Here is a 12,128-nt window from a genome sequence, read left to right on the forward strand (position 1 = left end):
TTTCAGTGAAGGCTCATCTAATAAGGAAAAAAGGTGTTTAAACATTGAAACATCTGGGTTTAAAATAATCCTCGCTCGCAGCTCTTTGGGGGCCTGTGTCTTTTCACGCTGCCACTGTAAGATTAAAGTTTTGCAAGGAAAATAACAATTACTTAACAAGAATAAGATCTTCAAATGTCTTCTGAGCCCCATGCAAATTAAGCAATTCTTCACATGATTAATAACTTCGTGTCTTTACAGCAACGATGAACGTGAGAAAGAGGAGATCGAGGGCCTCTAACATAAGAACTTGGGGTGACGAGGCGCTGGGCAGGCGTTCAGCAGGACCGTGGGAGAGAATCATCTTTAACATCTGTCTAAAGATCTTTCACCCAGAGCCACGGGGTTGCTTCTTTTTTTTTTCCCCCTTCTGGAAAATCCCTAATGGACAGGACTCTTCAGCTTTTTAAATCCAAGCACGCGGACGCCGGGCTGACATCAGCGGAACCACGTAAAACCACATGCTAGGAATTATAAAATTCCCCAAATCAGTGAAGTCACAACGAACGGACGGCTCAAACTGCCGACTTCGTAAACAGCTCTTTCCTGACGAATGCCGTTTCACATTTTAATGGTCTCACATCTCGCAGTGCTACACGTGTCTAAGAGAATTGAACGCTTATTAACACGTCCCATCATGCTTCGTTAACATTTGAAGGGCAACGGGCACAGATGTCACGGGTGAAAGCAGGCAGTCACTCAGTCGGCAGCCTCGGTGCCACAGGTCGTCACGCTGTTTGGAAGAGGCAATGGAGGAACAAAACACACAACAACTGAAGACGTATTACCAACGGGAACAAACAAGCGGCTTGAAGGGTGGAACAGAAGGGGTAGGTAAAATAAACCCCAGAATCCCAAAAGGGCCCCGACGAGTGTGAGACAAACTGAGAAGGAGAAGCGCCACACAGAGGGGCAGCCTCCCAGAAGGCCGGCCTGAGCAGACGTCGGTAATTGGAAACGGGCAGGGCGTGTGAGGAGCTGGCCTGAGAGGGGCTAGATGGGGACCAGGTCTTGTCCACCCCCTCTCTGCTCCCGGAGGGGCTAAGCAACCCCCTGCACTCTTGCCAAGAGCCCACCCAGCATTCTCCACACAGTGCTCTGCTCAAACCCCAGTGGGCCCTGGCTGCCTCGCACCCCAAGTCCAGACCCCAAGTTCCACCAAGCAAGCAATCGACGTGCTCGAGTGAATGCTCAAGGGTGCGCTGACTTCCCAATCTGCTGGATGCTAAGATTCGAAAATGCAAGAACCCATCTTTCTTACGTTTTTGTATTTTGGCAGGCAAAAGCTACCAAATACCCTGTGCAGAATAGAAATACAGAACATATTTAGCAAATGAACGAGCAGATGGTTTAATGAATAAATAATACAGATATTGGCGAAGGGAGCGGCCAGTCGAGAGAAGACCATGCATGCAAAGTCGTGAGCTCAGACTTGACGCAAGCAACTGAGTAGCCACTGGCCGAGTTTGTGTAGACCAGTGACATCATAACACTGGGGCACGGAGCAACTTGTCTTTACTTGCAGCTTTTAGGGACTAACGACTTCATGTCTTTACAGTAATTATAATCATGAGAAACAGAAGATGAAGGACTCTAAAATAAGTGCTCAATAACCCAGAAAGGACCAGAGCAGGGAGATCACTTTGCTAATAAGATTTTGCTGACACAATGGGGAAAACCAGATGAAGATTTTGGAGTTTTCTGATTGGTCGCTTTTGTGAATAGTCCTTCAATACATACCCAAAATGGAAACGGACTTTTGCCCAGTGGTTAGGGCGTCCGTCTACCACATGGGAGGCCTGCGGTTCAAGCCCCGGGACTCCTTGACCCGTGTGGAGCTGGCCCATGTGCAGTGCTGATGCGCGCAAGGAGTGCCGTGCCACGCAGGGGTGTCCCCCGCGTAGGGGAGCCCCATGCGCAAGGAGTGCGCCCATAAGGAGAGCCGCCCAGCGCGAAAGAAAGTGCAGCCTGCCCAGGAATGGCGCCGCCCACACTTCCCGTGCCGCTGACGACAACAGAAGCGGACAAAGAAACAAGAAACAAGACGCAGCAAAAAGACACAGAAAACAGACAACCGGGGGAAGGGAGGGGAATTAAATAAAAATAAAAAATAAATCTTTAAAAAAAAAAAAAATACATACCCAAAAAGAAAATTGTCACACGTATTTCTGTCTTCAGTCTATTTTAAACAAGTTCACTTCTGAGACAATGGATGATTTTTTTCTGGACTAGGTAATAGTTAGAATGTCTTGAGTTTTTAAAGAGCAGCAACAAGAAACATTAGAAATTAAGGACAGATATTCTCATTCCTCACTTATAAATATTCTCCATTTTAGAATCTTCCAAACTGGCACACAAACAAAATTTGAAAATGGAAAGACAACTCCATTTTGTGTATTTTCTATTATAATGCAGCATACTTGATATCTCTGGTTTCATCACAGCTAAAGTTAGCTAGATTGTTGCCTATATAAACAGAATTCTATAATCTGGTGTAACAGTGGGATGTTAAATTAATGAAATTTTCAGTGCTTGAAAACGTGAGTGCGTTAAGAGGTGATCAGAAGGTGCCACTGATGCCCATTCTCCTTTTTAAGAAACGGTTTCTTCTCCGCGCTCTCTCCCACCCACACTAAAAAGTCACGGGCACTGGCTCAAGACGTGGCAGCACAGTACAGATTAGTGCAGGGATTCTCTGTCTGGGATCGTGGATGCACACTGGAAAAACCTGGGAGCTTTCAACAACGACTGAGCCCCAAGGCCCACGGCAGACCGATGCCTTTGTATTGGAAAGCTCCCTCGGTGATTTTGTTATCAGGGCCGAGAACCGCCGAATCAGTGTTTTCTTTAAAAAATAATTTCTTCTACCTGATTTTCCTGATAGTCTATGATAAAACGGCATTACTCTTCCAGAGAGCTCAAGGGTAAAGTCTAGGATGCCACTGATTTTATTGTAAAGAAAACACTTGCACTCACCTGCCTTCTGACAATGCACAATCTTTTCATACACAGCGTCTGCATTTTCAATCAAGGCCTTGAGGGACTGAATCATCTGCAAAAGAACACGAAGAACAAGATGACGCCTGCGACACCCTCCTGCGCACGTGCCCCTGCTCCCCTCCTAAAAAAAGGCTGAGGTGATGGAGCAAATGCTACTAATCAGGCTCCCATGAGCACGCGCAGGCAGGGAAAACGACAAAATCACGCCTCCCCAAACAACGCTTTCAACAGCACTCTAACGCACCCCAGAGCTCGACCCCTGCGGCAGTCCTGACCGGAGCTCACTTGGTGTGAACAGCTACAAATAATCTGTGAATGTGACCTGGGTTTTCCATCATATTTGCAAGCATTCACTTGATCCAAAGCTTCAACGTGACGGGCTAAACGAAGCTCGGACACCTACGTACCTGACCCGCTGCAGCCAAAGTGACTCCATCTGGAGATCATTTAATAAAACTTGGGAGGATCCAAAGAAAGCATTTATTTGATGTCATTCATCACTAATGATACCTCTCAAAATAGTTTTTTAATGTATTCTACTGATGGCTTTAAATATTTAAATTTGATTTCTTGCTCCAGATTGCATGGGATTATTTTTAAGAGCCCAAGCTTGAGAAAGGGAAAGGATCTGGGTCAGGGCATCCCTTATTTTACTCACCAAAGAGTTAGGAAAAGTCCTGTGTGACATCATCTTTTTGGCTCTAAACTCACCCTGAAAACAGGATAGCCAGATTCATCTCTCACGGCTTAACTGGGTACAATCTGATGCTCACCTGAGTGTAGATTTGTTTGCATTTAAATGTCCAAGAGTGTTGCATTGTAATCGTACTCAGCTGTCTCACATGAAGATCCCATTTAAAAGAGCAAACGCCCACCCACCATTCTCCAATTCTTGCAATTCTGCCTTTCCTTTACAGAATTTAGCATTGTCACATTAATTGTCTCATGATACCTTAGAGAGGTGGGATTATCTGTATAACTCAGAACACCATAATTTGATTAGGTGCACTTAAACTAAAGCATAACCAGCATACCTCTTAAAAAGTGCACTAAAGGGAGCAGGTGTGGCCCAGTGGTTGAGCGCCTGCTTCCCATGTACGAGGTCCCGGGTTCAATTCCTGGTAAGTCCTAAAAAAAATGCGCTGGATTCCGTTGTTCCAAGAAAACTATGCAAACACTGGAAAGTGTGAAGAAGGCCAAAGCAGGCATGCATTTACATCCTCATTGATTATGCACTGAGAGGCTACCGTAGGAAGCCACTGTGTGAGTGTGTGTGGTACAGGGACCCAGAGGCTAACCCCACTGTCTTCAAAAAGCCAACAACCCATTGGTGGAGTTGGCATTTCGCATTTTCTCATTCATTCTCCAGGATCGCAGTCATTCCTGTCAATTACGACAACCTACTTCACAGCTTGACGTATTGACCAGGCAGTGATAAAACACGGGGAGTTAAGGACTTGGTCACACCGACTCAAAGTCGTCTGTCCCCTTACATAGTGCACCCCCTGACCAGGCTCACCCATCATCGGTCACCTTTTTCAGCCTTGATGTCAAAGCCGACGGAGAGCCACAAGGAAGCAGGGGCTTCTCCAAACAAGCCCGGGGGGTTTTCCCAGCTCAGGGTCACCGGACTGGACGGCGGTGCCACCCTCATCCAAACGGGAAAAAGAGAAAAACCACCCGAGCCGTGAAATGAACCCAGGCGTGACGGGAAAGGCAGCTGGAGAGGGAGGAGAGAGGCGGCGGGCGGTGGCCTTGGCGCGAGCCGGTGGGGACGGGGGGCCACGGCGGATCTCCCGGGAGGGGCAGGGAGAGCGCAGGTCCCTGCGGGATCAAACCCTGGCTCTGCTTGAGGACAAGACGTTTCCTAACCGCGGAAGGGGCTTTGAAAAGATCCCGGCCCTCCTCACGCGAGGGTCACCGCAAGGAGGCACCGCACCTGAGGGGCCACGGCCGGCCCCCGCCCACCCCGAGCGCCGCAGGGCGTCCTCCTGCAGCCCTGAGCCAGCTGGCAGGCCTGGCAATGGTTCCCTGGCAATGGTTCAAACCTCACGACTAATTTTATCTGTCTGTCTGTCTGGCAATGGTTCAAACCTCACGACTAATTTTGTCTGTCTGTCTATCTATCTGTCTGTCTATCTTCCCTTCCTCCCGGCTGTCTGTTCTTTGTGTCCATTCCCTGCGTGTTCTTCTTTGTCCGCTTCTATCTTTTTCAGCGGCACGGGAATACGGCGCCACTCCTGCACAGGCTGCACTTTCTTTTGCGCTGGGCGGCTCTCCTTACGGGGCACACTCCTTGCGCGTGGGGCTCCCCTACGCAGGGGACACCCCTGCATGGCAGGGCACTCCTTGCGCACATCAGCACTGCGCATGGACCAGCTGCACACGGGGCAAGGAGGCCCGGGGTTTGAACCCTGGACCTCCCATGTGGTAGGCGGACGCCCTAACCACTGGGCCAAGTCCGCCCCCCATGACTAGTTTTAGTCTTACTTGAAAGCCTGCTGTGCTGAAGGCAGAGGAACACCAACCCCCTTATCAGGCGTAGGAGAAACTTTCAGTCGAAGATGAAATGATGATGTGCCTCTCAGCTGTGAAACACGTGGCCGTCCCGGCTGCCTGGATGGGGGAGCCGGAGGCCTCCTGGGCGCTGAAGCACCTGCAGGGTCGCTTCTTTTCTCTTGGGAAAATCGTTTCTTGAGGCTGAGGGTGAGGATGGCCCCAGAGCAGCTGCTGACGGGGAAGCAGGTAGAAGACGGTGTCCAAGCGAGGGCAACGCAACGTGGCACGGCTCTCCCTGTCCACCTGCCGCTGGCCAAGGCGGGCTTAGACACTCGTCGCCACGGCCGCCGGGGAGGATACTTAAAGGGGTGTCGACACCCACCGAAGGACCCACGTGTGCCGCGGACTTTGCTGCGGAGTCTCCTCCGGTGATGGGGTGACCCGCTCCCCTTTCCCATGAGCAGTAAATACACATGGAGGCGGCTGAGACGCCAGAGAGGAGATGCACACAGAGAGAGGAGTCGTTTCTCTCGGGTGCACAAACCAACAGCAGCAGGCATTTTTCAGACCACCCAGGGCAGGGGCCTTAGAGGGGACGAGCCTGGAGAAGGCAGGAGAACGCGGATGGAGCCAAGAGAAAACACCCCGACTGGGCGGGAGCCGCTGTGCCACGCTGCTCATTCGGTGCTTTTGCCACTTGCTTTGGGAGGAGGAGGTACCCGTTTCTAGCTTCTTAGGATGGGAATATATGTGCCTTAACGATGAATGTGCACCCAACAGTCTGCAGGTCTTATCCACAGGGGCTCATTTGCACACGTTCTCTTCTCCAGGGACGCTGAAGAAGTGCCAGGCACAAGTGGCAGCTGTCCCTTTTCCAGAAGCCGTGGGCTCCCACGAGAGCGCCAGGGAAAGAGGCTCGGCAGTGCCCCCTTCCTGCCATGCCCAGCCGGCCGTGGCCTCCTCCCCTCAGCCCCCAACACGGCCGGATGCCGCTGAGGGGACCGCGGGCTGGCGTGAGCGCCTGACGGACTGGGGGACCCATCTCTACCTGGTCTGCTCCTTCCTAACAAGCTGTGCCTATCAACGGCGCACGCGCTGGCGAAGGGGTGAACGCGGAGGCAGTGCAGGCCTCCCCTGCGTGGGCACACCTGCCACCTCGCGGTGCAGTGGCCACGGGAGCTGGCACCCAGGCGCTGGCCCGCAGGGCCGGGAGCTGAGCACCCTGCCCAGGGCCCGCCGGGAAAAAGGACAGGGACTAACGAGCGACAGAGGCGCTGGAGCTCCGGGGGCCCTGCCCTGCCCGTCCAACGGGGCAGGCCCCGGCACGTGGGTGCAACGTGCAGGGAGAGAGGCCAGGGCATCCCAGGAGAGGCCGCGAGCAGGCAGAAGGGGGCACGCCACGCCGGGTCGGCTCGCCCACCCGCTCGCCCAAACTCGGTTTTTAAAAATAGTTCCATAACAGGCTTGAGGAAAACCTGTTTTTTGCAAATGACAACAATCACCAGTTTACTTGGCTCTGCTTAGCAATTCACTATGACAAACATCATTTCTATTTTCATGTGGAACGACTAGAACAAGCAACTCATTCCGGACAAAAAGCAGATGTGTGGGGAGTAGCAGTGAGAGAGGAGCTGAAGGGGAAAAACTCTACGTGATGCTGATTCCTCCTTGTCCATCGCATTACGCCAGGATAAAGCACGGCCGAGCCGACGGCTGGCCTTACAAGCATTATTTGCATCTGTGCATAAGTTTAAGAGCTTTACGTGCGTAAGTTTAAGTTCCTGGCATGGAATAAGTCCTCCCACTGCCAGCCCAGGTACCGACACAGGGACACGTACTGCTTATGGAGTGCAACATGCTTTTATACACCAGGGGATTTTATATTTATGTCTGATTACCAGCAGCTCCCGAATTTCTGGAATTAATGCATTAGGAAAATCTATCAATTTAACAAGAGCCCCGAAACCCATTTCACACATTTGATCAACTCTAACATAAGGTTTTAATGCAGGACTGAGAGGGAAAAGCAGGAAGTTTCAACTAAAGGCAAAGTAAAAAATTAAAATTTACAATGTATTAAGCTGGAAGGAAACCAGATGCCTTTTGGAAGAATGCTACATTTTGAAAGTAACTCAGTGTGGCGGGATAAGGCAAACTTCTGTTTATATACATAGCTATGAAAAGAAGTATTACTCTCTTGTACATAACTGTATTTCTGTAGATTGCTCCTTTATCTTCTATTTTGAAATGTGCGTATCAACTAGGAAAATCTGTCCTGGGAGTGAGCAAGGCTGTTTTTTTTTAAAATTAATTTATTTTTTGTCTTTATTTTTTAATGTTACATTAAAAAAATATGAGGTCCCTGCTTTCATGTGCGGACCATGCCTGAGTTTGACAATTCTCAGAACCTCCTTTGAGTCCTAGGCACATGGATTGTGACCAAGTTTACAAAAGTGATTTGTCAATAATTTTAAGTTTTTGGGTGAAAAAGCTTACAGTAATAAGGCCTTTCCAATTCTAGATGTTTTTCTCTTTAATCTGGCTTTGAACATGAGTTTAAATGGAAACCCCCCGCTCTACCTCCTCTCTTTGTCCATCCCCACTCTACACCCACAGAAGCCACCGCCGTAGCTGTTTATGACAAAGCTACGAAGTCTGAGAAGTGCTCAAGTGGCTGTCAAAGAGAACGGCTGCAGAGCAGGGAAGGTTTGCTCTCATTTTATATACCCTATATGATGCCTGGACACGAGAAAGGTGTCTTTCCAAACGCACAGAATTGAAAGGCTGTCATTTTCCAACAGGCCAGCGGCCTCGTAAAATAAGCGTGCACCTGCCCCTCTCCTCGCCCCCGACACCCACGGCCCAAAGGCCATCTTGGAGGTCCTTGGTGGACAGGTGTGCCCAGGTGGCAGGTGTGGCTTCAGGTACCATCGGGCTCAGAGGACAGATGGGGGCAGAACCCGCCTCGGGACTCCGCAGTGTGCAGCAGAGCAGCCAAAGAGGCGAGTGCGAGACCTTGGAAGACAGGCGCCGCTAAGCGCCCGGGCTGGGGCATCTGGCGCGGCCTCCACTGTGGACGGGTGGCCGCAGGTGGCACAGCCTGTGGGACGAGCCGGGCACTGAGGCCCCAGGGGACAGGCCACCAGGGAAACAACCCCGGGAACTCCGCAGGCTGCTCTCTGCGCTCTTAGAGCGCTCAAGTAAACGCCACCGCTTTCTGCTTCACACTTTAACACGCGTTATCGCATGAGTAAAGTCTTAGGCTCAAGTCCAGAAGAGCAGGCACCCGCACTTCTCCACTGAAACGGAGACGGCACATCTTCTTTCGCCCAAGTTTCCAAGCACAGCAAAATGTCATGGAGTTGAAGAAAAGGAAGAGAAACCATTCACGAAGGCCCTGCTGGAAAGTACGATTTTACTGCCTGGAACTAATCCTTTATAAAGGCCACGCATTCGCGCTGCGGGGGCCTCTGCCCAGGGCCTGCTCCGACGGCGCCCGGTGCCTCCCGCTATCGGGCGCAGTGGTGGCCCAGGGGACCCGGGAGCAGAGCGTGCCCACGTTTGCGTGGCTTTTGCGCACAACACACCGTCGCCCGGGGGCCTCGTGAAGCCTCACTCCCACCTGCATGTTTTCACTATGCAAATTACAGGAATCCTCTGCCTCAGAAAGTTCCTAAAGACGCGCCAGACGAGCGGCAGCGCTGGGCTGCCAGCACCTGAGAGGTCGCCACAGCGGGCGGCGCGGGGCGGGCGCTGGCCAAGGTGAAGGGCAGGGGCAGGCCGGGCCTCCCGGCCCCACGCGGAGAGGAAGGGAGCAGGGCTGGCAGGGAGCGGAAGGGCCGGGATGGACGGGATGGAGCGAGGCCCTGAGCTGGGAGGAGCTGGGACTCAGGTGCTATTTCTGAACCCTGGAGCGCAAAGGGGGAGTGGGGTAGCAGCACGTGGGGGCAGGAGAGAGAAGGGGGCATCAGAGGGACTGAGAGGGAGAGACGGGACAAAATCGGGGGCCGGCGCGGGCCCCGGTGGCTGAGCAGAGCAGCCACAGAAAACAGACGTGGCGGGCCAAGTGACTGGAGCACACCTGGCGGGCGCAGCGTGTACCCCTGATGGCACACACGGCCAGCCTCTCACCTGTCAGAATGCCAAGGTCCACCTTAGCTGAGCTGGTAAAAATCTCCGGCAGCGAACAGGCTATGCAGGACTGAACACTGGGAATTTTCTGCATGGAGGAAGCAGCTGGGATAAAGGAATGGCTACAATTCCAGGGGAGGAGTGTTAAGGATAAATGAGGGGAAGCGGATTTGGCTCAATGGATAGAGCGTCTGCCTACCACATGGGAGGTCCAGGGTTCAAACCCAGGGCCTCCTGACCCGTGTGGAGCTGGCCCATGCACAGTGCTGATGCACGCAGGGAGTGCCGTGCCACGCAGGGGTGTCCCCCCTGTGGGGGAGCCCCACGCGCAAGGAGTGCGCCTCACCTGAAAAAAGCACAGCCTGCCCAGGAGTGGTGCCGCACACATGGAGAGTTGATGCAAAAGATGACGCAATAAAAAAGAGATGCAGTTTCCTGGTGCCGCTGACAAGAATACAAGCGGACACAGAAGAACACGCAGCGAATGGGCATAGAGAGCAGACGGGGGGGGGAGGGATGGGGGACAGAGAAATAAATAAATTAAAAAAAAAAAAAAGGCTAAACGAGGTTAAAACATTCCAGGGATGTTTCAGAACCTCCTGGGGGAATAAGCAGGGAAAAGAACAACCAGAGACGGACACTCAGGAGGCGCGGTGAGAGGGGAAGGACTCCTCACCCACAGGCGCCCGAGGAGAGCTTCTGAGAAGGTGTCTGCAGGCCTGGAGCGCCGCATTCGGCCACCCAGTGACCCTGGCATCTGTGGGGAACATGACTGCAGGAGAGCCAGTGCTGTTAAGAGTGCAACATGCGCGTTCCTAAAAATTGCCGCGCTACGCAAAACCGTGCAATGAAAACCACGGGACTTACGGGGCGCACGGGGCGAGGGGCACGGCCCTCCCAAGGTCAGAGGAACATTTTAAACAGTGACAGGGACCTGGGAAGCGGCTGTGGCTCACTCCGCTGGGCTCCCGTCTACCACATGGGAGGCCCTGGGTTCGCGTCCCGGGGCCTCCTTGTGAAGGCAGGCTCGCCCGCACGCCGCGAAGCGCCGCCGGCCCGCAAGCACTGCAGGAAGCCGGCTCAGCAAGGCGATGCAACCAAAAAAGGGAGACGAGCAAAAAAAAAAACATGCAGAAGAACGCACAGCGAATGGACACAGAGAGCAGACAGCAAGCAAGCCGCAAGGGGGGTGGGAATAAATAAAAAGAAATACAGACACAGAAGAACACACAGCGATTGGACACAGAGAGCAGACAGCAAGCAAGCCGCAAGGGGGGTGGGAAAAATAAAAATAAATACAGACACACAGAAGAACGCACAGCGAATGGACACAGAGAGCAGACAGCAAGCAAGCTGCAAGGGGGGTGGGAATAAATAAAAATAAATACAGACACACAGAAGAACACACAGCGAATGGACACAGAGAGCAGACAGCAAGCAAGCCGCAAGGAGGGTGGGAAAAATAAAAATAAATACACACAGAAGAACACACAGAGAATGGACACAGAGAGCAGACAGCATGCAAAAAGCCATGGGGTGGGGGAGGGTAAAATAAAAAAAAAGACAGGAACCTAATAAAAGCCCCAGCACAATTTTAAACACATTAAATGGCTGAGAGATAAATGCTCCAAGACAGCGGCCCTTCACCTTGAACAAGCCTTCAGGGTGGCCCGGGAAGGGAGCTGTGGCGGCAGGAGCTGTGGTGCAGTGGCGGCGGGAGTGTTATCTGAAATCTGCCCCCAGTTTCACACCAGGTGTGGCGGGCGTGGGCCGGGGAGCCGGTGGTTGTAGGTGTGGCACGCTCGTCTCACCAGGGGCAGCTTTCCGCTTTCACCTCGTGTTTCTTGTGGGCAAAACGGGGCGGGAGCAAATGCCAAACCGGCAGTGTGCTCAAAGCGTACCCTAACGGAGCAACCACGTTTGAACGTATGTGCGTCTTCAAAGCACGCGTGAGAGCAGGACTGGCCGCAAAAGCGGGAGTATCTCCAACTCTTCTCTGACTTTTTTTTTTTTTAACCCGGTTCTATTCAATTTTGTCATGAGGTATAGAATAAGGTAAGGTCTCACGTGTTTTTGGCAACTCAAGAAGCCTGCTCCAAGTCTGTATGCGCCTATTTTAACCATCATTTCTTGCCAGAGATGGATGCCAAATGCTACGTAAATCTGGAGGAGAAAAGGACCAGGCCTTACAAGTGACCCAGGCCCACGATCTGGAAGCCGAGGATTCTGGGGCTTCGCTGTGTGCCTGAGCGCTGTGTGAAGTTCAGCTCAGGGCTGGGGTGCCTAAGGGGTAACCGCAGCTCCCCCGTTACCCGACCATTACCCAAACACTGCTACGACCGCGTCTCGTGGGCACTAACTCTCAGATAAGATCCTGTAAAGCGATGCCCCATCCTCAAGAGGTATTTAGTTGAATTTTCCCATGATTTATTTCTTTGTTGAAAAGTCTCCTCTAACCA

General features: G+C 52.2%; 1 protein-coding gene across 1 annotated transcript in view; it reads right to left on the reverse strand.

The window, feature by feature from the left end:
• The window catches only part of PLCL2 (phospholipase C like 2), a 197,623-nt gene that overhangs the window by 36,998 nt on the left and 148,497 nt on the right, over positions 1-12,128 (reverse strand). Inside the window, exon 4 of the mRNA XM_058290771.1 lies at positions 3,016-3,091. Within this exon, the coding sequence (XP_058146754.1) occupies positions 3,016-3,091 (76 nt within the window). The remainder of the gene's footprint in view (positions 1-3,015; positions 3,092-12,128) is intronic.

The sequence above is a fragment of the Dasypus novemcinctus genome, chromosome 31, assembly GCF_030445035.2.
Source record: "Dasypus novemcinctus isolate mDasNov1 chromosome 31, mDasNov1.1.hap2, whole genome shotgun sequence".
NCBI lineage: Eukaryota > Metazoa > Chordata > Mammalia > Cingulata > Dasypodidae > Dasypus > Dasypus novemcinctus.